General features: G+C 31.8%; 1 protein-coding gene across 1 annotated transcript in view; it reads left to right on the top strand.

Moving 5' to 3' along the window:
* The window catches only part of LOC119832764 (serine/threonine-protein kinase SIK2), a 39,982-nt gene that overhangs the window by 5,315 nt on the left and 10,927 nt on the right, over window positions 1-23,740 (top strand). Inside the window, exons 2-6 of the mRNA XM_038356505.1 lie at window positions 8,820-8,936; window positions 13,509-13,572; window positions 17,061-17,176; window positions 17,927-18,097; window positions 19,361-19,484. Of these exons, the coding sequence (XP_038212433.1) occupies window positions 8,820-8,936; window positions 13,509-13,572; window positions 17,061-17,176; window positions 17,927-18,097; window positions 19,361-19,484 (592 nt within the window). The remainder of the gene's footprint in view (window positions 1-8,819; window positions 8,937-13,508; window positions 13,573-17,060; window positions 17,177-17,926; window positions 18,098-19,360; window positions 19,485-23,740) is intronic.

Genomic DNA, 23,740 nt, shown 5'->3' with positions numbered 1-23,740 from the left:
ACACCGGGGTTCTCCTACTAGTATAGTATTGGACAGTTTGCTTAAGACAAAGTATAGCACTTTCCGTAGATAGTCCCGATATGACGATATGTAGGTACTTTATGATAGCATGTGGACTGTGGTACAAACAACAAAACCTTGATCGTATGCTAATATGGTCAAGGATAGAAGGAATGATTTTTAGAAGGCGGAATTCAAAGATCTGTCGTTGAGGGGCTATCAGCTGTATCATGCTCTACGTATCGCTTATATTATATATGTTTTTTTTCATAGGTACAATTTAAATAGTATATATGTTTATGCAGTATGTATATGTTTTATCATATTATCTGCGTATAAATATCTGAGTTCAGTTAATACAATATTGAATTTAAATTTTGAATAATTGTCACCATCGAGTAATTTGTCACAACTGGTTAATGATACCACCTGCGAAATATTTCGGGCTACATAATCATCAATCAGCTATTCACCATAGTCAGTTCACAGTTGGCTGAGGTCGCAATCGCTGCCGCGTCCAGAAATACCACGGCATCGACCTTGCGTTTGGATGCACGCACCTCTTTGTTTTTATTATTTGGCTTTTTTTCCGTGTTAACCATTAGCGCCAAGGTGATGGCCGATGTTCAACAAATACGTGTGTTGTAATATAGATAATGGTGAACTTCCCTCCGGCTATTTTGAAAACGTTTAACTCAATGACATGTCATTTGTTGAAAATAATAAAGTCAACAACGTAATCGGAAATTCACAGTTAATATCTACTAAAATTACCCACGTATCTATTTTCAATTGTAGTGGCTTTGTGTTAGTACAAATTTCTCAAAATTATAACTAGCTGCGCCCCACGGTTTCACCCGCGTAAGTCCGTATCCCGTAGGAAAATCGGGATAAAAAGTTGCCCATATGTTATTCCAATTATCCAGCTATGTACATACCAAATTTCTTTGCAATCGGTTCAGTAGGATTTGTGTGAAAGAGCAACAAACACACATCTTTACAAACTTTTGCATTTATAATATTAGTAGGATTACCAGTATTTACTAGTTTAAATGGTTATTACATTTATACCGTCGAAAGTGTATTTTAGACAAAATTTCTCTCGTTTGATCGATGTATCTTCATCACGATCTCATTAAGCGCTATGTAAATTGCTTTTGCTAAATAGTTAACATTGATCACACGCTATCAGCGCAATGCAACTCGATTATTTTTATTAAAAACGTTAAGAAAGTAATCATGTGCGCGTTGCGTGATGCGCTGATATACTTAGGTTCCGTGAATAAATTGCCAGGAAACCATTTCGTGCTATAGCACGCGTTTCGTTTACACTGGAGAGCTTAAAAATGTGCGCTTGACGCAAACGTGTTATCTATTTTGGAGCACTGCGTCAGAAGTACATCTTATCTGTGCCTGTCTGGGGGTCACCCTCCACAGCTTTTTAAATTTGTTATTAAGGTTTAGGTGTTTTACCTTATCTTGGAATATGGAGTTAATGACACTCAATAATAGTGATATTGGAACATCTATTGATAATTTAGATGTTAGCATAAGTTTTTTGATCTTATCTAGAGATTCAAATTTCAAATTATTTTGGGCGATAATAGTTATACCATTTGGCGATCCACCAGTTCAGTTGCCCGCTTTTACGTGAAGAAAAAAGTTTTCCAATATATACACATACATACATAAACGTTTGAATAATATATACACATATATACATAAACATTTTGAATAAGGCGTTAGTTAATTAGAATTTTAACCAACCTGTTATTATAATTCTTATGAAAAAAAAGATACAGAGAAAGGCAAGGAATTGTGGGAGTCCTGTGTGGGAGTCCGGTGAAATAAATAAAAAAAGCTTAGATAATAAAGCCCGATATTAACATTGCGGATGGGTTTACCCCCTAAGCTACGTTACACCCATGATGGCATATATGGGACATAATCGTGTTTATGGTAGTCGCACTACATGTTTAACTTCACAAGTATTTAATTAAAGATTTAATAAATGTATTTATGCAAAATCTGCGTATAAACTAAACTCGTATTTGATAACACAACACGTATATAAATAAATCTCGATTTTTGAAATATACGTATGTTTAACTGTTGCTAAGCTGAAATAAACAGAAAATAAGAAATGAAAAGATAAACTCGAGACGGAATTTTATGACGAAACCTATGTTTATACACACTTCAGTACTATATTATTTATCGGTCGATAACAATGCACTGGTCGCTTTTATTCACATCTCTATAATATGTTTTTTTTATACTATCTGTGACATAAATAAGTAGGTACAAGTACAAAGTTCAGAGAAAAAATACAAAAACAACTTGTCATTTACCTTACTGATATTATTTTAGTACAGAGATCTTCACATGTAGAAAGTTGTGTCGTATAAATAATCTGAACTAAATTACAGTTTTATTAATTACAATTCAGCCATGACGTGGAGTGAAAAGTCTGCCACCAAAATATATATTTGGCCACTGTATCTATCAAAAAATAATATTTATCATTACCATTTTATTTTTCATAATAATTGCTAAAACCACATTGTCATACAAGCCAAAAAGCATAATTTGACGTTTAATAATTTTCTTTCTCCAAGTTAAAACGATATCGTGAAAATAATTCTTTTCATAAATTTAAATGGGATGGCTGAAGGCAGAATTGTAAATGAATGCGTCTAAAAAAATTATTCGAAATAAAATTCAGCTTCATAAAAGCGTAAATGTAAAACCTGTGTACGTTGCACTGACAGTAACTAGCAAATTGAATTCAGGGCGTAGTATGTAGGTATTACTGAAAAGTTGTCTACGCCTGAGGGGTGGGGGCACTAGAATGGAGGGCACTACGCTTTCCCCCGCGTTACGTACTACGCCGTTAAGTATAGAGTACCTTCAGCAACGCAGATTGCGTTTTTCTTGAACAGGATTATTTAGATGAATTTTTCATATAGATACATTTTCTTCAGTATGTTCAGACTGCGGATAGTAATTAATAATTACACCTATAATCGTTTCATGGATTTAAATTGATGATTATTGTATTACAACTAGGAACTATTTGTTGTAATTTATTTAAGTTAATTTTATGGAAGTTCTTTGAAGTTTCTTTTATTCGTTTGGAAGTTAATTGAAGAATATATATTGAAAGACTTAAATAATCTTTAATGGATCTAAAATACAGATCGGCCTATATATGAATTATATTATATAACTTTAATTTATGAGAGTGAAACACTTATAAATTACGATGTGACGAGATGATCTAGATCAGATTGATCACAAACATGACAGTATCAAATAAAAATGCAACGTATGCCACAATCTCAAGTCAAGTAATGTTAGGGAGATGGGGCTTCGTCCTCCTCTCTCGCACATTTTCCGTCTTACTCGCACCATCCTATTGATCGTCGTCTAGACTTGTTGATCACTGTGAGTTTGACCCAGGGTTGGATGTCCTCCGAACTAAAGTAGTCCTTTGACTTCTAGTGTATCCTTTAGGCTATTCGTGTATTGATATACTGTTGTGCATACATATATAACCGTTAAATAGACAAATATGTCAAAATTCTATGATTCTATACTTTTTATTTACACGTAAAGAAAGAAACTCTATTTGTTCATACTCAAACAACATAAATAACTATCTAGCGCCTCGTTTGAAGTACTTGATCCCACTAAGATACCATTGTTATGAACATTTTGATGCACGCACAATGTTAATCAATCTCGTTGGGATTTCCCGAAATTTATAACTATAAATGGATCCGCTTAAATCTACACAGAACAAGTAATTATCGCCTTTGAAAATCATTTAACGTGTCGTCATAAACAGATTTAGTTCCATTCGTTTGATAATCCAACGGTACGTCAATACTATAATACATTGTCTTACGGCTTATTACAATTATAAGATAAGCAATGACGCAAACGTCTATCGTTCCAGTATGTTTGGTTTTAAGATGTTTAACTGGCACTTATCGTGCATGAATATTTGTTTAACATTTATCGAACTTGCAAGGATTAGTTACGTACAAAGGTGGTAGCCGGACCTGTAAAAACTCAAAACTTATATAAATTGAAAAACAAAAGTACGAACAATAAAATGTTATGATTATGAAAAATGTTGCGCTGTAGAAGTTTGTCAGAATGACAATTGAGTCTGAATTTGAACTTTTACTACATCTGCTTAATTAGTTAACTCAAAGTTTATAAATTCTCTGAAATTTCGTTTCGAGGAAATAATTAATCTCAAACTTTGCCTATTACTTAAATCTAAGGAAATTTTTATAGCGAACTGAAAATGCAGCGTATAATGTTATTGCATTTTCAAAACAAGTCATATGTGAAAAAAGTAATTGGCACACTGAGCTTATACCAAGATGCATGAAAACAAAGAATGCTAAGAGGTCTTTCTATGCGTCATTCGAACCTATTGCAAATGTGGGTAACCTAAAAAAAACCTATTCATCCTTGATGCTACGTTAGTTTATTGAAAACTTCCTACAACGCGAAGTCGTACTTAAATCCTGTGAAATAGATCTAACTGATACGTTAGGTATTGGGAACATGGCTGATTAGGAAAGTGATGATAATATAATATTATCAACGAACAATTAATCACATTATTACACACTTAATGTTAAAGGGCAACGTCAATAGTATTATGTGCGTCAGAGGTGGATATTTTCTGTTACCGTGAATGTTTAGGTATGATTTGCCAAATGACCACGTTGTATGCAAAGGGCAAGCGAATGCCATATGGGACATATATGGTAGAGTTATGGGATAATGCGTTGTAACTAAAAACGGACATATAAATATATATATAATTATCCTTAAAATGGTACAAAATCCTTCACAAAATCTAACAAAGGTAGAATGAAATTTTATACTAAAACGAATATGATTCTCAGTAATAACCATTTTAAGGTTTATTGATTGTGTAATAATTATTTTTCAACAAAAAGCTAAACTCCATATCAATACAAGTTATTATGTATCAAACACAAAAATGCAGTCTTTGAAAACCTCCTTGTTTTTTTTGAGTTTCGTAAAAAGGAAGGATGATGGAATTGGGTTTACCTTATTGAAAGCCCAAACTATTGAACTCTACTATAGTTTTATCGTAAAACATACTCTGACACACAGACGTAAATGCTATTTCTTATCTTTTGCCCCTTACCTTTACAATATTGTTATTATGTGCTTCTTGAATATGAGCTTTATTGAAATTGACTCATATTGATTCTTAATTTAAACCTTATAATAATAATGCCTTTATAAAATTTAGAAGGCATTAAAGCCTTTATCGATTAGAATTGACATAGATTTGGTTTAATTTTGGATAACTTTATTATGTCGGCGTGATTATAGCTATATTAGAATTTTTATTATTCTTTATTATCTCAGTCTTATCTCCCTTAATCTTAATTATACATTTGTTGGTGCTTCTAAGTTTTATTTGCGTCGATGTGATATATATTTATTTTGACGTGATTTTATTTATAAAATATCTAAAAAAGAACGAACGACATTTCATTTGGATGCGCGCCAAGAGCTTATAAAGTTTATATTGAGATATTTTGTTTTATATCTGTATTATTAAATTATATATGTATGTAGTATATTCAAAGGTCAGATTTAGTTTATAGCTGTTGCCTCTACCATCCCGCTCTGGCGTGCTTTACCTACACGGTGTGCCTCCTCTAGGCGGTTCAATAACATTAGGTTATTGACCCACTGACTGGCAGCCAGTGCATTAAAAAAATTATGTACCTTCGTCACGAATTACCCTTCATATATATTAACAGTGTGTAAGCAATAAGGTCGAGCCAGTTAAGCTTAGTCGGGTAATTTACATAATGGCAAATCGCAATTCACCACCTGCTATCTTATAAATTATAATGAAGTCTTGAGGATATATGATAGTGATTCGTAATCCTTTTTTTTTAATCTACTACCTACTTACATGATATTTTTTGTTTAACAAAAAGATTTTCTCAACTTTATACCGAAAAGCTATTCTTACTTGAGCATGAAAATATTCGTTTATGTATCTGTTTGTTATGGAATAATTTCCCCTAAATTTAAATAAATAAACGTTTTGTTTTGTTTAATTTATACATATTTTTTGTGTTATACATTCAAAACATGTTGTAATAGTTTTATAAAATAATCATTTTAAGTATAAATTTACATGTTAAGTAACTTATGAGTATTTGTATGATAATGCGTTCTTGTATTATTTATTGTTGTGTATTTAATGTTTTTTTTTAACTTATAAGCACATCGAGATATAACAAGATAAATAATATTTTAGCCTGTTAAGTATATATAATGCAAAAACTATTTTTAATACGTTATAAAAATTAGGTACATAGTTTTCATTTTAGAAACATTGATAATTTGATAACCCCAAACATGAATCCACAAAAATGTATGCTCCATTGAATAAGGGTGTTTTACGAGTGCTCACTGCGCAATCTAAAATACTGCGCGTTCATTTTTATTCTCCCATAGAATACATAATATTACGATATTGATTATATCGGACGACATAAAGTTCACACATACGTTATATTTTTCGCTTCGACTCTGTGTAAGCCTTAAGCCTTATGCTAAAATTCTGGTTAACACTAACACTAGCCAGAATATTCTGCGTTTATAATCTGTAAATCGTATGTTGTGAAATTGGCCTTTCTTTTATCTTTAGCGAACGATAGTATGAGATGTTATATCAAACATGTATAACAGGCTGGTACACACGCACTGTGACTGTTTGTTTTATATATGAGGGTATTTTATATACAGATATGATTAGTCCCAATGACGTAGGATTCGTGCGTAATGATGCTATCGAGACAATGGGGTCAATGTCGGAGCTTCTGACCGACAGTTCTATCAACATTACTACAATTAGGTATATCAGTGTTTTAGTGTAATCTATAATCAAACGGATCGAAGGGATACTGAGTACTGCTTAGTCTTTTGTAATTATTTTGATATCAGTACAAATTTTCTTTAAGCTGTAGCTCTACTGGAATTCGTATATTGCTACAGGAAAATAGATCGCTAAATTTGCGCTATATTTTTAGGTATTTCATGTGTTTGGGGTTCAGTTCTCAGTAATAATATAAAGGTGTGATAAAATGCTTCACTAATTATGCGCATAAATGTATATGTTGACATAGAATCTGGCATTTGTAAGCGCCCAAAAACACCGCGAGCATTGGTTGTAACTTATTTCAAAAATAGACAGACCAGAACATATTGTAGACTACTGTTGTAATAAAGACATGAAATTCTTTCTACATCCATTGAACGTGTACACAAACGTGACGCTAGTTATATACAAGAGTATGTATAACGTCTTCAGGTTCTTCATTTAATTTACTATTTTTCAGCTCTATTAAATCGGTAAAGAAAGTGAAGCCACGTACAAAAAGTAGAAACGAATACTTATGCTGGATTCCTTCTGTGGTTTCGCACACGTTTCTCATGCATTAATGATCACAAGATGTAGAAATTGTGTAAGTAGTAGGCGTGGAAACTTGAATGGTGTGTATGAATGTTCTATTAAAATACCTGCGATTGTGTAAAAGGCGTCAGTTAATCAAGTTATCAGAGTATTTAAGTAGGAATCCTTGACCAACATTATTTTTTTTATTTTGTTATAAAGTGTGTGGAGAATGTGATAAAGTTTATGTACCATAATAAGATATTGTTTCTAATTTTTGGATGATATTCGTTACTTACTAAAAACTTGATGCTATATTAATAATAAAACACAAATAATATGAACAATAACAATTCGTTTTGACCATTTGAAGAATAAAAGCATTTATTAATAAAAATATGAATAACAGTTTGCAGCTTTCTTTTTTATTTAACTTTTATTGAGTGTGCGAGAGGTCGGCTTCAATCACGTCAATTGGCTCAATGTGCCGGAGTGACGCTCGGCTGACGTCAGCACGTTTGTATGGAAAAGGCAAATCACCGAATAACTGTATTCTTCCGTTCGAGATAAAAATCAAATTACATAGATCAAATGGTGGATTATATGTAATCGATTTTTTAAATTGCAATCTTATACGGATACAAATTGAAAAGTGCTTTGTGCATCAATTTTTTGGCAGAACTGTTTCACATCGTATGTATACGAGGACAAAGACATGCCAAGAAAAGTATATTTTATGGTTCCGCTTGATAGATAGCGATAGATCACTCCCAAACAATAAAATTGTTAATTTCTCTGTACTATATATACCCATATATAAAACATATCACATGTTTGTGAATCAATAATCAAAAATAATTCATTCATCAAAAGCAATACGCTATTTAAGCCAAGTCACAGATAATATAATTCTATAGCAGCACAGAAGTCAACATACACGGAAACCGTGTGGTTTATTCGTAAACAAATTAACTGTTATCTAAACTAATTACGAATGTTCCCAAACGAGACGAAGCTCGGGTCTGTATGTAACATGTATGTTTACATCTGGTTTATGAACGGTTAATTAAACATATCAAAGTTTAACGTATGATAAACGCGGGAATAAAACGCACAACAATTAACATTGTATTAAATTTTTGCCCTATTCCTTATTCTTAATTTGTAGCGATTCACTATTTAACCACTGCATCGGGTTCATTTAAACATAATTACTTGCAATTAAATAATTTCCTCAATACAAAATTCATTATGCGGTGGTACACATAATAAATGTTACGTGAATGTTTAATAGCGTGTTAAATTATGTATTATAAAAGTTAATTTTACATTATCTTTGTTACAGGTAGCAATTAAGATAATAGATAAATCGCAATTAGATGCCAGTAATCTTCAGAAGGTGTACAGAGAAGTTGACATTATGAAGAGGCTGGATCACCCACATATTATTAAGCTTTACCAGGTAAAATTAAACCTTGTTTCTCATTTCATAAGCTCACAGCAGGCAGCTCAGTTAGCTGGTGTTTCGTCTAATGGTGAGCGATCACCACCGCCCATGAACATTCGCAGAGTTAGAGCCTCCGCGGATTCGCTGCCCGCTTATAAGGGGAAAGGGATAAGTAAAGGATTGACGACAGGAAAGAAAAGGAAACGGGCCTCCGGCTCCCTCACTTACCGTACGAAACGCAGTAGCTTGCAACTAATTTACGCCGGTGTTATATTATGTCGAAGCATGCTCGACTTCCACGTATAAAATCATTATAATATTACAGCAAGACAAATTTTGTTTTGTCTGGTTTTTTTATATTATTATTTCGATATACTATTTATAAGTAACATATTAATTATGCTGAAATATGATTTAATCTATAAAATATATTTAATTAACTATCTAACGCAATGATAAATTAATTTAGTGACAATTAAAAACAAAATACAATTGACTTTAGAAATTAAATTATTATTATAATAAATGATTCATATTGTTATTCGTTATTTGCTCAATTAAATGTATGCTTTTAGTTTTAAAATTATAACATTGTTTGCCATGGCCTGTATTTTGTAATATGATGCAATAAATAAATAAATATGTATATATATTTTGGTAAAATTGATTGTGATAATAAATACGCGTGGTTGACATGCTAGATTACTTTATCATCTTAAATTCTAGATTTAGATTTATGGTATTTAATTTTTAATGCTTTATCATCATCCTATGTGAAAAACTACTAGTACAAAATTTTACATTCTATTCTTAATGAACCTAACTGCCTCAATTTTATTTTCCCGCTGGTTACCACAGATAATGCGACAAATTGCCATGTGAAACAGAACAATGGCGTTTACCGTTAAGCTTTAGTGCAGTATTCATGCATAAGTGGCTAATGTACTCAGTAAATGTCACGTGAAATCGTCGTTAGAACGTGATCACTGTTAATTTAACATCGGGTATTATATATGGCGCTATTTGTATAACATTATAACATACAATAAGTAGGTAATGAACGCGTGACGTTCCATCGCTGTACTGATTATTGTTGCTGAGATATTCAATGCTATTTGGTACTTACCTATAGTGACGTAGTGCTGATATTTCCGTGCAAAGATATTCAAGATTCGTATATCGGATAAGATGTGGTAAAAATGTACGAATTTGTTTGTCATATTCAAAGATACTTTTAGAATTTAGGGCATTGACTCTATTGAGTCAAAAGGAGTGGCATTTTTTACTTTTTACATGACCATGCAATGGTTTTAAAGAGACGAACATACCTACCGCTTAGAGTAATTGAACGTATAAAATATTTATATACTTAACTTTACTCGTGTACTTGCATTTACGTCTACTTATTGCTACTTATCGTATTCGCATTCAATAAATAGATTCCATGAATCGAAAATATACGCACTATTTTATATCAAAGTGCGTTACTTTAACATAATAAAATATAAAAAGGCATTCAAGGGCAGTATCAAGTATGTGTGTTATATCTTCTTGGCAGCCATTATAAGGGTTAGGATAGCTAATATTGGGGTACAGTGATTTTGTTACCAGATTTTTTTGTAAAATATATGTATATTTATTCCATGTTTAACTATTATATATGTCCGCTTGTGCTCGCGTGCTTTGCAGTTATGCACGATAGGAAAATCACAATTTCAACCTGTCAAGGTAATGTTTTGTTTGTACTGTGATCCTGTTTTGTTTTGGCGATAATATGCTCATCTCATAAATAAACCGATTCGGTCTTGAATACAAAGTAATAACATATAGGTTCACTTTTGAATTGACAAATCATAATATCAATGCAATATAGATATTCAATATATATATGTAACTTGTGTAATAAGTTTTTAATTGCGTTATTAAGGCTAATAAGGTTGTTAGTATGGCGCGTAAATTAAGGCAACGTGAAGCACCTCATTATTTTGGTCGGGCGCTCTCAACTCGGCAAAGAGTGACGACTAGAATACATTAACGCTTGTGCCAGAACAAAAAATACCTAATTACTGTCGAAATTTTCCTTTCAAAATGTACACGGCAATAAATTATTCCGATAGTGCGCTTTGTCGTATTTGCACGCTAATAAATATCGTCACAATCATTCATATTGTTATTTATATAACATATAGGTATGCGAATGATTTATTTGCACTTGTTAAATGAAGAACTTGGATATAGTTATGTAATAGGAAATGTTGAACATGCGATCCGTCGTTTTTGTTACAATATTATACGTATATTTTCGACTTTATACGCTTGTTAAAACAATTGTCAAAGCTGTCAAATAAGTGTATTTTATTTCTTGTGACTACGTCGATATTGTGACGATGTTGTTGCTATCGCCTATGTGTCATATATTCTGATAGACAGATAAATCAACTGAGGATTTCAACAATTTATGGTTGTTTATCATTGCTAGGATTAGGGGATTTTCTTAAATGTCAAGTGCACGTCGTATTCGCGACACTAAGGGTTCCGTACAAATATTAAAGTTAAAGAATAACTAAAAAAATATAAAGATAAAAATGGATTATTATATAATTATTAAAATAAATAATCTATCTGCCTCGCTTCTGTAGAAGGAGATAAAATTTCTATAAATCAAATTTTCGAAATTATCTTCATGCTTAGATAGAAGATACTCTATAGGCATATAAACATACTGGTACGCCCGCCGAATAAAAAAATAGTACAATACCTTGACGCGTACATTGTTGATAATCCTGTCCATCCACTTCCATCGTTAGAAATGGGGTTGTGCAACCAACACGTGTATTCATAGCATAATGCATCGCGTACAGATACAGACAGTTCACGCCAAGTCTTCCAACTTTCACGCGACAGACACGTGCGAGTTAAATATAGCTAATTGTTTGTTTGTGGATTCGGTTAGAATGAAGCTGCAAAGGATATTTTAATTATCGTATAGAGGACATTCATATTGAAATAACCTAATGTGTAATGCAAATGTGATCGAAAATTCTGCTTCCACAACTCGGATTACATTAACATGATATCTCATTTACCATTCAGGTAGTTTAAACATAATATTAGGTATATTTATTACCCACAGCCGTTTCGATTTATAAAACCACAAAGTGATATGCCTCCTTCTAAGAGACTTTCTGTGTTATACCACAGATTACTAAATAGATACTACGTTATATCGGAAATAATGCTTCGTAGATTATACCACTTCACGTTAATACAAAATCATTTGTGGATATGAACGGCTAGTAAGTATATACTATGAACAATAATTTTTTAAAGTATATTTAGCAGTTGTCATAATATATTATATATATATATATATGTATATATATGTCAGTGTGTAATAAATGAAATTAATTGAGAGTAAAAATGATAATCATTTCCATGATATAAATCCTTACCTACATACATAGCGTTTACTCCTTATATCTCAGCACTGCACAGTAACGTTCCGATGTCGGAAACGTAGACGCTGATTCATTTTATATTTATAGTTGTTTTTAGTTAACGCGTCCACCAGTTCATGGGCGCGACCTTAGGAACACATTAAATTTCAGTGTAGGAAATGCTTTATTCACATGATTTTAGTTTGACTTACTAAAAATTTCACTTGCTGAAATGAAATTTATGATTATATGATAATTAAAAAAAAAAAATCTGAAAATGTTGTGAAAGCAATTCATTTTTCGTTTCACTATTTTGTTTTCTATTTTATCTCATTTACTTAAGTGCTTCATCCGCAAGTTCAAATTACTTTTCTAATTGGATCAGAAACTGCGGTACAAGTTAAAACCTTTCACGGCACTTTGCTTCTGAACAAATTTTAGAGATTTCTGCTTTATTTCTTCTATAACAGGAACTTCAGCGAGAATTAAGTTATTTATATAGCTTAAATGAGATAACTTTATCTTCGTTATAATAATGTTAAAGGATACGTTAAATGTGTGTGATTATTTCATTTATAATCACAAAACAAGAACTACTTGTGTTTATAAAAATACATTGTAGGCATTGTACATATAGGCTTTAAAAATATTTAGATTTTTTTAAATATGCTCTTTTTAAATCGAACGGAATGTTAATAGCACAAAAAGGGATTGATTAAAATAGTGAATATAACAAAGAATCTTTAAATAACTATGGTTGTACAAGACGTTTGAATGCTTAATATTGAAATTTTCAATTGTGCAATTTCGACAGTTTTTCAAACAGTAGGTACCAGTTGTATTAACATTGACAATAATACAAACATATGAGATAAGTGTCTAGACATTTTGACGATTTCGTATTTTTGAGTTTATACAATATATCAGATAATACCTATGTATACATTCTACACTTAACAATGCCATAATAACATATTCCAGACCTACATCGTAAGGTTATTTCACATAATCGCGTTTATATACCTAAACTACTAATTGCATAACCACCAGAACGTTAATTATTTAACTAACATAATTAGAGTTGTTATTGGACGAGCTGCAACTATTTATATTTCACGTATGAGTAATATTGTTCAATATTTGTTTGCAGGTCATGGAAACGAAGAACATGATCTACATTGTTTCAGAATACGCAAGCAAAGGAGAAATTTTTGGTGAGTCATTATTATGGAATTGAATTCAGTTTTCTGATACATGTTTAGCAAAGACTACATGTGAATAATCGATCTGGATTAAAATTTACACATATGAACAGGTGTTCATATGTGTAAATGCCTCTCTGGTATAGGTTACCAGAGAGGCATGCTAGGTGAAATGTTATTTTATTTGCGTGATAGCTACTATCATATATATTCGTAGCTATGATATATTCGAATCGAATGGGTATGATTGCATAAACATGTAGGCGATTTTATCTCCAGTGACACATGTCCACTCGTCCTTCTACATAAATATATCAGCACCTAATTTAAATACGAAATAGTACTTTAATTATTACCCCGCGCTGGTCCCGTTATTCCGAGAAAAGCTAAATTTTATCATTTTCCGCACTCCACAGTCATGGCGGGTTATGAAATGATAATATTAATTGGCTGTCCGGTACAAAGCAACCCTCGTTACACGCCCGTTATTCATTGTCAGATCGTTATATTGCCCCATATCGGATATTTCGAAAATATCAACCTTTATTCGGGCGCCATATTAATCTTATTATTATTTTCTATCAAATGCTCCGAGGTCGGAAACGTTTTACAAAGGAAAATAATGCTTGTTGGTATAGTTAGGAGACCTTATTTTGAATTCGTACGCAGCTCTCAATTATAGGAGTAGATCGCATACATTAAATATTTATACGGAAGGTTGCGTAGGGGCATTGATAGTTGTGTTTATTTTCTTGTTTCGCCCACCGCGTATGTTTGAAAACATTGAAAATTTAACCTTAGTTACTATGTAGGCGATAAAATCTTCCGTTACCAATACGTATTACGCAATATTGACATATTTGTACTTGTAAATTTATACATATACATAACTATAAAAATTTAAACTATAAATACACTTTATTAGGTGTAGTAATTAATTTAAAATTCGATGTTATTAACACCTGAAAGTTCGTGGTACGTAATAGTAAATCAAAATGTGCATGTGACTCACTAAAAAAGCTAACATTATGCTAAAAATAGAAAACACAATTAACTAAAACGTGCTCCAAAATCGCTTAGAAAACACCGACCTAAGTTCTTGGCCGTTTAGCGTATGACGTAAGCAGGCTTGTAATGACGTCACTGCTCCGGGGTTGTAGAGCCGAGGGATGGGGAGACGCAATTTCGTACACAGCCTATAATATATAACAAACCTATAGATATTTAGCCATGGCAACTCCTCTGTATGAAATGCAGATAACAATACTCTGTGATACTACATTTGTATAATTATGTTCGCTACGCAGCTGTTGCTTATCTTGGTTTTAATGGGTATGTATTTGACGAGGATTTCGAGAAAAAGTATAAGAATGTGAATAAAATAATTAGTCTTTTGTTATATAATTATCATGAAAATTTTACGAGACATTATTCAAAATTTTCTGGATAAATACATATTATGTGTGTGCTTATTTTCTTCAATGTATTCACATATAGACGATTTCTTTCGTATTAATCTTTGTAATATTTTCTTCTCGAGCCTATATAATTTACAATATAATTCGTAAATCGATTTAAGTAGCTACACCCGTTATAACATGTCTATGAGAATTACGATCAATACAATATTAAATAACGAATGACTCATATTTCAATAGCACCCAGTTCTCGCGATGTTCAATACGTATCTTTATAAAACCATATCTCCCTTACATCTCTTTTACTTCTCAATTATACTTGGAGTGACCTGAAAATGTAAAGTTAACTCGTTTTGAAACCTTATTCGTATTCAACATGTTTATGCAGATTTCGATACGGTCTTTAAATAGACTTCCTGCGAATTCAGGTCTACCTCTTTGAATATTTTGTATTTGACATCGCGGGACCTTTGCTGTTATGCATTGTGCTACGGATTGCTTTTTTAATCTACTTCCTCTCAAAGAAATTACATTAATGTATTTTTTATTATTCCATACGCATCAGAGCGTAGTTTATAACAACAAAGCACGACTGAAGCTTTAGAAAATGCAACTTCTTTTTAATATTTGAACAATATTTTTGCTAATAACTTAGAATGTCTTAAAAATACTTGACATATTAACAAATTAAACCCGTTAGTGCACCTGTATAGTACGAATGAGTAATTTTCTCTAGCACCTGCGTCTGTTGGCAGGTCGTAGTGACGTTTAATAAGTAATAACATTAAATGGCCCGTGCTTTTACGATTTATATTTTTTAATTAAGATTAAAAGTGTTTAATAATATAAAAAGCGATACGGGAAAATGCCAACATGATAATGAATATTTATATTTTTTACAATATTAATTATTATCGTAGTAATGTCGAAGTATAATATTGGATATTATACTCGGTCACAATGAACGGGTCAAATAAAAAAGTTGTTATCCACGTCTGTCGTACACTGAATGGATTTCATCGTCAAGTCATCCTTGCTTACAAACACGTCTGTATTTTTTCCTTATTTTCGTATAAAAACCACATCGTCTTAGGCTATTGAATATATAAAATATCGTTAGATTATAATAATTTTAACGCATTTGATTTTATATAAACTACTTTGAATATCATGTTGTAGAAGATAGATGATAGATAGAAAGAAGCCAGTAAGAAAGCAAAATATAATCGGAGATTAAAATAATAGTAGTAAGTACATGTTATGTAATATGGTTTTACTAAACGACTATCGATGTAAAATTCGTTAATCTCTTCATGTAATAAGACATCGAATAAACGAATTTTAACACAATTTCATTACATTGCCCCGTGAGGTCACAATTATCTGATTATAACTACTATTGCCAAATGTATTTGAACTGGTCATATTACGTTGTCGGATGTGAATTTTGTTTTTATGAATGTTGGAAATATGTTATCTTCGCATCTTTGTATTGTGTCAGCTTCACCTGAAGTATTAATACAAACCTTATATAAAATGTATGTACTTGTATGGATTATCTCGTTGATATTAGCTGATACAAGTACCGTACCACTCACGAATTTAACAGTATTGAGGTATAATACTTTCAAACTAGTGCGAGTAACAGGATTAGGTACCTACTAACTAGGGCAAAGAACTCTTTGTTAGTTTGGAGGTTAATGTATCTTATATTGTCCACATTGTGGAAAGCAAATTACATTTGTAATATATGTAAGTAATAGCTTTTGCCCGTTTAATAGATGTTATATACATATAAGCCTTCCTCTTGAATCACTGTATCTATTAAAGAAAAAACCCGTCAAAATACGTCCTGTAGTTTTAAAGTTTAGTAATTAAGTATACATAGGGACATAGAGACAGACAGAGAAAGCGACTTTGTTTTATACTATGTAGTGATATAGATATATAATTTTAAAGTGTCGTTATTTAACAACACCAAAAACAAAAAAGATTTTAAATAAAATAGTTTTTAAATTTTATTCTTTTGTGACCGTTGCGTAATTGTAGAGTTGGAATAATGCAAAAGGACTCTCAATGCAGATTACATTGCGAGGTACGGGCGCATGGCGGAGCAGGCAGCCCGGCGAAAGTTTTGGCAGATACTCTCTGCGGTGGAGTATTGTCACGAGAGGCGGATAGTACATAGAGATCTTAAGGTTTGTTCACGAAAAAGTCCACCTAATTACAATTTTATCAATCGGATACGTCCAGGGATCTTCTCATAAATCTCAAAAGTATCAACAATGTGAATAGATAATTATTAATTATAGTTTTGTGTACCTACTCGTTATATTTAAAAATGATTTTACCGTTTTCAATATTTGTAAATAGTTTTTGTGCTACGAAAATCGAAGTATTTTACAAGTAACTTTGAAAAGAACAAACAACTTTTTCGCCATTCAATGCCTTCATTGTTTCTTGGCCCAGCTGGGGAACGGATATTAAGACATTCAGTGCAATATAGACGCGATGTCTGAAACTTGCTGTCTGATATTGATTTTGAAATAAGAGCACATTCACGTTTTGTTTAAATTCATGTACTTATGTGAATAATTTGATCTTTCTAATAAAAGTTATACAGTATCTTAAACAAACAGGGTAAGCAACATTACAGTTGCAGGGATCTCTCAAAACTAAAATTGTTCAGACCTGTTTCGTCTGATATTCAGTGCATTTTCCATGAATCAAGGTAACTACAATCAAGTATTTTAATCAAAACAGAAAGGATCTAAAGGACTCCGTGTCTCATACTTAATTATTGATTACTGTGAACATAGTTAAACCTCAGTTCTACGGTTACGAAGGACAATGAAACTGTTTGCTGTGATATATAGCAAACCCTAATCCGAACTCCTTTGTACCCTTGAAACTTTACTTGGCCACTAAATCTAACTTTTCCCATCTAGGCGGAGAATTTGTTGCTGGACGCGAACATGAACATAAAGATCGCAGATTTCGGCTTCAGTAACTATTACGCGCAAGGGGAACTCCTTGCTACGTGGTGCGGATCGCCCCCGTACGCGGCGCCAGAAGTGTTCGAAGGCAAGAGGTATACGGGACCTGAAATCGATATATGGGTAAGTGCGTTATTTTCATAGCGATAGTTTTTAAAATTTCGTTACATGTGACGTTTCAATAAATGACAAGGAGGATCGCACTTCTTAGCGCTCTTCTTTTGATATAAATTTACAGCCTTACTTATAAAAAATGTTTGCTTTATAATAAAAAAGAAGGTGAGCTTCATTAGCATTATACCCACTCGGTATAAAAATAAAGTTTAGTTAAATTATTGATTTTATAACTGTAAAATTCTACAGTTTTCAATTTTTGCGCAGTCGAGTTTGTTTTTCAATAATTACTGGTAGGCGTAATGGTTTACTCACCCACGCGAGACTCGAGATTAACACGGCTCTAAGCTGATGAACAATCTCAATTGATCTTGAATTGATTAAATCTACAACAGATTAATTAAATGGTATGAAATTTTAAATAGAGCGGTCTAAACTCAACCTTAATTATATCATATTTCGGTTTAACTTTCTACGTTCTAAAAATAACTCCCTTCAGATGAAGTGGTTAAATTATATGAAGCATTAATAACAGGAATGAACCAATAATTTTTTTCGAGATTTAATACGTCTTACGTACAGAGGCGCATTTTGCATTACATAAATTTGTTCTGTGACGTTTATCCTATGATATGTTGGTGCGAGGGAAATATTATACTTACATTTACGTAAATTTTATTATCTCACACAAATAATAAGAATAACGCATGCGTCCAGAAAAAAAATGCAAATATGACTGTTGTCTTTTATATCGTCTCTGTTCACTTATTTTTTATAACTAAAATAAATAGCTAGTTGATTGTACTATACATATTTATGATCTTGACTTGCACAGGTCATTGGACGACTCCAATGACCTGTGCAAAAACATACGAAAAATTTTGATTGAAAAAACATTAGCTCCGACATTTCCTCATAATATCATATAGGAACCCATTTAAAACGAATATTAATTTATTATTAGCTACTAATTCCTTCACATGAATAATATTGTTACTTTAATACGGTGGTTCATAAAATTGTATACATATATAATATTTTTATCAATTGTAATACAATATTTTAGAATTACCCCAATTCTTATTTAAAAATATCTCTCGATGGGCAAATTCATATTGTTAAATCGAAAACCCTTTAACAGCAATTACGTATTACACTCCAAATAGATTTGAATATTGGGGATTTATTCTATTCCTTAAAAAAATCTCACTTTTATTACACATAAATTGGTTTTGATTATTTATAAGAATGTGACGTAACATATATTTTCAGAGTCTCGGGGTGGTGCTGTATGTGCTTGTATGCGGGGCACTGCCATTCGACGGCTCCACACTGCAGTCCTTACGAGACAGGGTGCTGTCTGGAAGGTTTAGGATACCGTACTTCATGAGCGAAGGTATGTTCTTATAATATTATTCTATAATGCTTTTCGTTGTGCTATTTTAAAAGGCATACTCTATATTCTAAAAAAAATGTTAGTTAAAAGGCAACCTTTTTATTACGTATTTTTTTTCTTACATCAATAAACATTTAAAGTCTAACGCGATTATCTAAACGAGACAAAAGATCGGTTCAATGAGTTTTTACTTAAATATGAAAAATAAAGATTTCCATGACGCTTTAAACACACCGCTAGTATAATATCCGACTTTATGTTTGAATCTATGATCTAACTGGATAACATTTAACTCCACATCTGAACTTACAACTTAATAATATTGACATCGTGATGTCTTCATAACTGTACAAGATTAACACACCCTGACGTCTCTTGTTTGTATTTACAAGTGTTTAACATTGTAATTTTATAACCAACTGCGTAATAAGATTAATCCAGAAACTTCTAGTGCAATATCGTAATTGTTTTAAGGAAAACGCAAAAGTATAGTCAATAGGTGGAGTGATACGGTTCTATAATAGAGTTTGTTCCTATTTTTCGAGTTTCATGAACCGGCGTCGTGGATTACGAGCTTTCCGTTGAACTTTCAAAGCCAAGTTGGGGATTAACTGTGGGCGATAAGTAGTAAGAAACTTTGGCTAAATAGAAACCGCAAGACAAATATTTGTTATGTTCATTTTGTACTTTTTTGCTGACTTGGTTTTAATGAGAACTAACAATACTGATTTCCTTCAGGGCGTTTTTTTTTTTTAATTGTAATCATCAATGCGTGACTATAGTGCGTTTGTGTAAGAACTAAGTTAATATAAATTTCTAATAGAAAAATATACCTGGAGATTCTACATTCATTTCTTATATAATTAAATCATATTCTGTTATATCATATAAGTACCTACCTTTATGTTTGAGAAAAACAGTTTATACATATTTTTCCAAATTACTTAGAAAAAACCTTTCCTAAATGAAAAAAATAAAATGGATGGAGACAGTTTCGTAATAGCATCAATACTTTAGATAGTTAATTCAGTACAAATTGTGAATTGAATTTATATATTCCACTATAAATATGTCCCTGCTCGCAATGTTGGGTACGGCGGGCGGGATGCATGATTTAGAGGCGGTGACGTAAGCAGTGCTTATCGATTTCATTATGTTTTTATCAATATACTTCCCTGGGCAATCCGAAATGGCTTGGTAATATCACGTAATTGCTTTTAACCTACTTGGAGATTATTATGTGTAAATACTAGGTACCAACATGTAATATTCATGTAATTATAGTGCTCGTGGTAAAACCACGACACAAATGTGCTAGTGATACAGGCGAATTATAATTAATTGATAAATTATTAAAAGCTAGACATAAATTCAGCGCGTTGTTTTTAATCAATATGTTTCATCAATTATTTTAATCGGTATTTAAACCTGTTTAAGCAATCGTGTAAATAGTTAATTTAGTTTTATATTAAATTTACTTTAATATAGTGCTTGAGTGAAGTTAGCTGTTATTGTTTTCACGCAGGTACCACAATGAACCTTCGGCAAAATTTATCTTTGAGTACATCTGTAATTAGCACTATCGCGCGCTTTGACGTAAATGTGATTGAGAAAAGATAAGATAATTGTTAAAAGACTACGAACATATTTATTTTGTGCAAGTGTTTATAATGTGACGTATATAAATTAGGTCGTTCAATATTGCTCGGTTAGGTAAAAATTTATATATTATGTTATTATGATGGATGCTTCAAGAAGTTTGTTTCATCTTTATACTTATTTAGATAGCTATGAAAGAATTTTATTATCGCATAAAACGAGTCGTAAATTTTGTGATCCATTCTTGATTGAATGAGAATACGTCACGATCGAAATAACAATGGTTTTGTCTTTTTCCATTAGGCTGATGGGTTCATTTTGATGGAACTTGGAACAGATAATCAATTAACGATGATTACTTGCGATTATAAAAGATAATAAAGAGGTAATGTATATATATTTAACTCGTTACTAAAAATTGTTAGTAAAAAAATTAAGGTACCGAATTATTTTAATGTTTATTGGATATATACATATTGTGAGCAATTGTAACTAGTTTTATGGTCCTAATAAAAAAATATAGTACGCATAACTAAGTTATATAAATGTTTATATGTCATATATGTTAAGGATATATGTATCCTTTTTTGTTTAATTTATAAAACAACCAGCATGTACCCGCGATGTTTCTCTCTTTCAGTTAGTATCCGAATCAATAGTCTGTATAATGCTAATGCAGACTATAAAAGAATACTGCATATTATCTTATCCAGATGTCAGTAATTTTTACGAGAAATTCATTACACACATAAGTATAAATTAGTAGTATAATTAAATTAATTACTTCATAAAAGGATAAGTTCACATCCATAGTCGGTATAAACATTATTTAAAATGAATGCACTAAGGAGCTCCAGTTATCCCTTTCTAGGCCAATAGATAATTGCCGGCGCTAATTACCAACATAGTCGATATTGTGTAATGGGCACGTTCGTGAATAATGGTGCATTTGCGTTTTGTTAATTCAATAAGCACCTCTATGACGGCTGAGACCGAAATAATACTATTGACGCTTGCTTTGTTCGCGTCGATACACTAGCTTTGACGTAAGAAATGTTAATGACTTTATATAAACAAACGTCTTTCACGATTGTAGGTAGGTGGGTACGTGAAATATTGAGTAGCATTAGATAGCGTGGAATGTTTTTATTATGTAAAGCGCTACATATTGAGTTTTTATCAATTTATGCTACATTGTGAATTATTTTAATGAGTATAATAGGATTTTAAGTAAGATCATTCAGGAATAGAAAATTTTAACCAAATAATAAATAATAAGCGAAGAGAATTATAATAATTCGGCTCACGTAATTTATTATTTCAAGTATGTTTTATGATTTTAACATCATAGTTTATGTACAGGCTTGAAAAATTGTTTTTCTCTGAATGATATCGGGGTCTAAATATTTTTAAAACGAAGCCCAAAGTTATACAGCTGGTTGGTTGGAGACTATAACTCTCCAGAGTAAATACGTTGGCGCGTATAAAATATGGAAGTTGTTTTAAAAAAGTCATTTCGTCGACTTGTAAAGTGGTATTAAAAGGGAACTTCTACTCCCGTTCCACAACATAACACTAATGCCAAGAACAGCTGCTATTTTATTCAGTAGATTATGCATAGGACCCTCGAGTACTGACCTTGTTCGACTAATACTGAGTGTACCTACCTGCTCCTGAAGTGTTTTATGTATATAACATGACTTGAATTGTTAATTTCCACGGTTTCATCAACCAAGAAGAGTACAAATTGGAATATGGACAGTTGGTTAAAACCCATGTCATAATCTGAAATGCATTCAGATATATGTTACATTAGACTATAGCGATCAAATTGCGCAGGATCAGTATTGAGATTAGACATTAGAGACAGGATTAAGAGTTTATTCTTGAGTTGAGTTATTAAATAAATCGTTACAAATGTCTCAGTTTTAAATCGTTTTGAAATAAAACATTATAATGTTGCTTGAAATTTATATAATGTCACCAATTTTGTACTCTATAAAAGTACCTACCTACCTACTTAAATCCTCACTTCTCGCGTAAGTATACCACTTGGAGTTATAAGTGTGTATAACCTCAGTGTTTTTCAGACATAACTAATTTATTCCAATATCAGAAATAGCAGAAGTTCTATGAATCAGCGAAAAACATTTTATTCTTTCCATTGTTTTTTATTTATGAGTGGGTATTGTAAAATGGACTATTTATACTTCTAAAATAGTCTCGATCATTCTATTTTGGGAAATATTCTGGTCATATTCAAGTCAGTATATTTTTCCTTCAATGATATCATTCACACTTCTAAGACAAACGGTCAGAGAGGTTGTGTATAATTTTAGAAATTATATAAAACAAGCCATTATCGATCAAAATATCATAAACACAATGCTCATTAACAACGTAATGGAGTTATAAAAATATTTATAAAAAATCCTGTGAATATTTTTACTCGCAAAGCTGTCTTTGTTTATGCTAAAAATGTGTTAAAACGACAATGTCAGACTTATCTGCATATGATAGGAAAATCAACAATTATTCATCTTAACGCTGTCATAACAAGAAATTTATATGTGCTGGCCGATATAGTCCAGGATCCATCGCCCATTTTTGCACTTGATTACTATCAAGCTAATAATCCGTGAGTAGCTTTATTTTGA

The sequence above is a fragment of the Zerene cesonia genome, chromosome 16, assembly GCF_012273895.1.
Source record: "Zerene cesonia ecotype Mississippi chromosome 16, Zerene_cesonia_1.1, whole genome shotgun sequence".
NCBI classification, from domain to species: domain Eukaryota; kingdom Metazoa; phylum Arthropoda; class Insecta; order Lepidoptera; family Pieridae; genus Zerene; species Zerene cesonia.
Note: the sequence above shows the minus strand (reverse complement) of the source record. Positions and strands in the feature narration are given on the sequence as shown.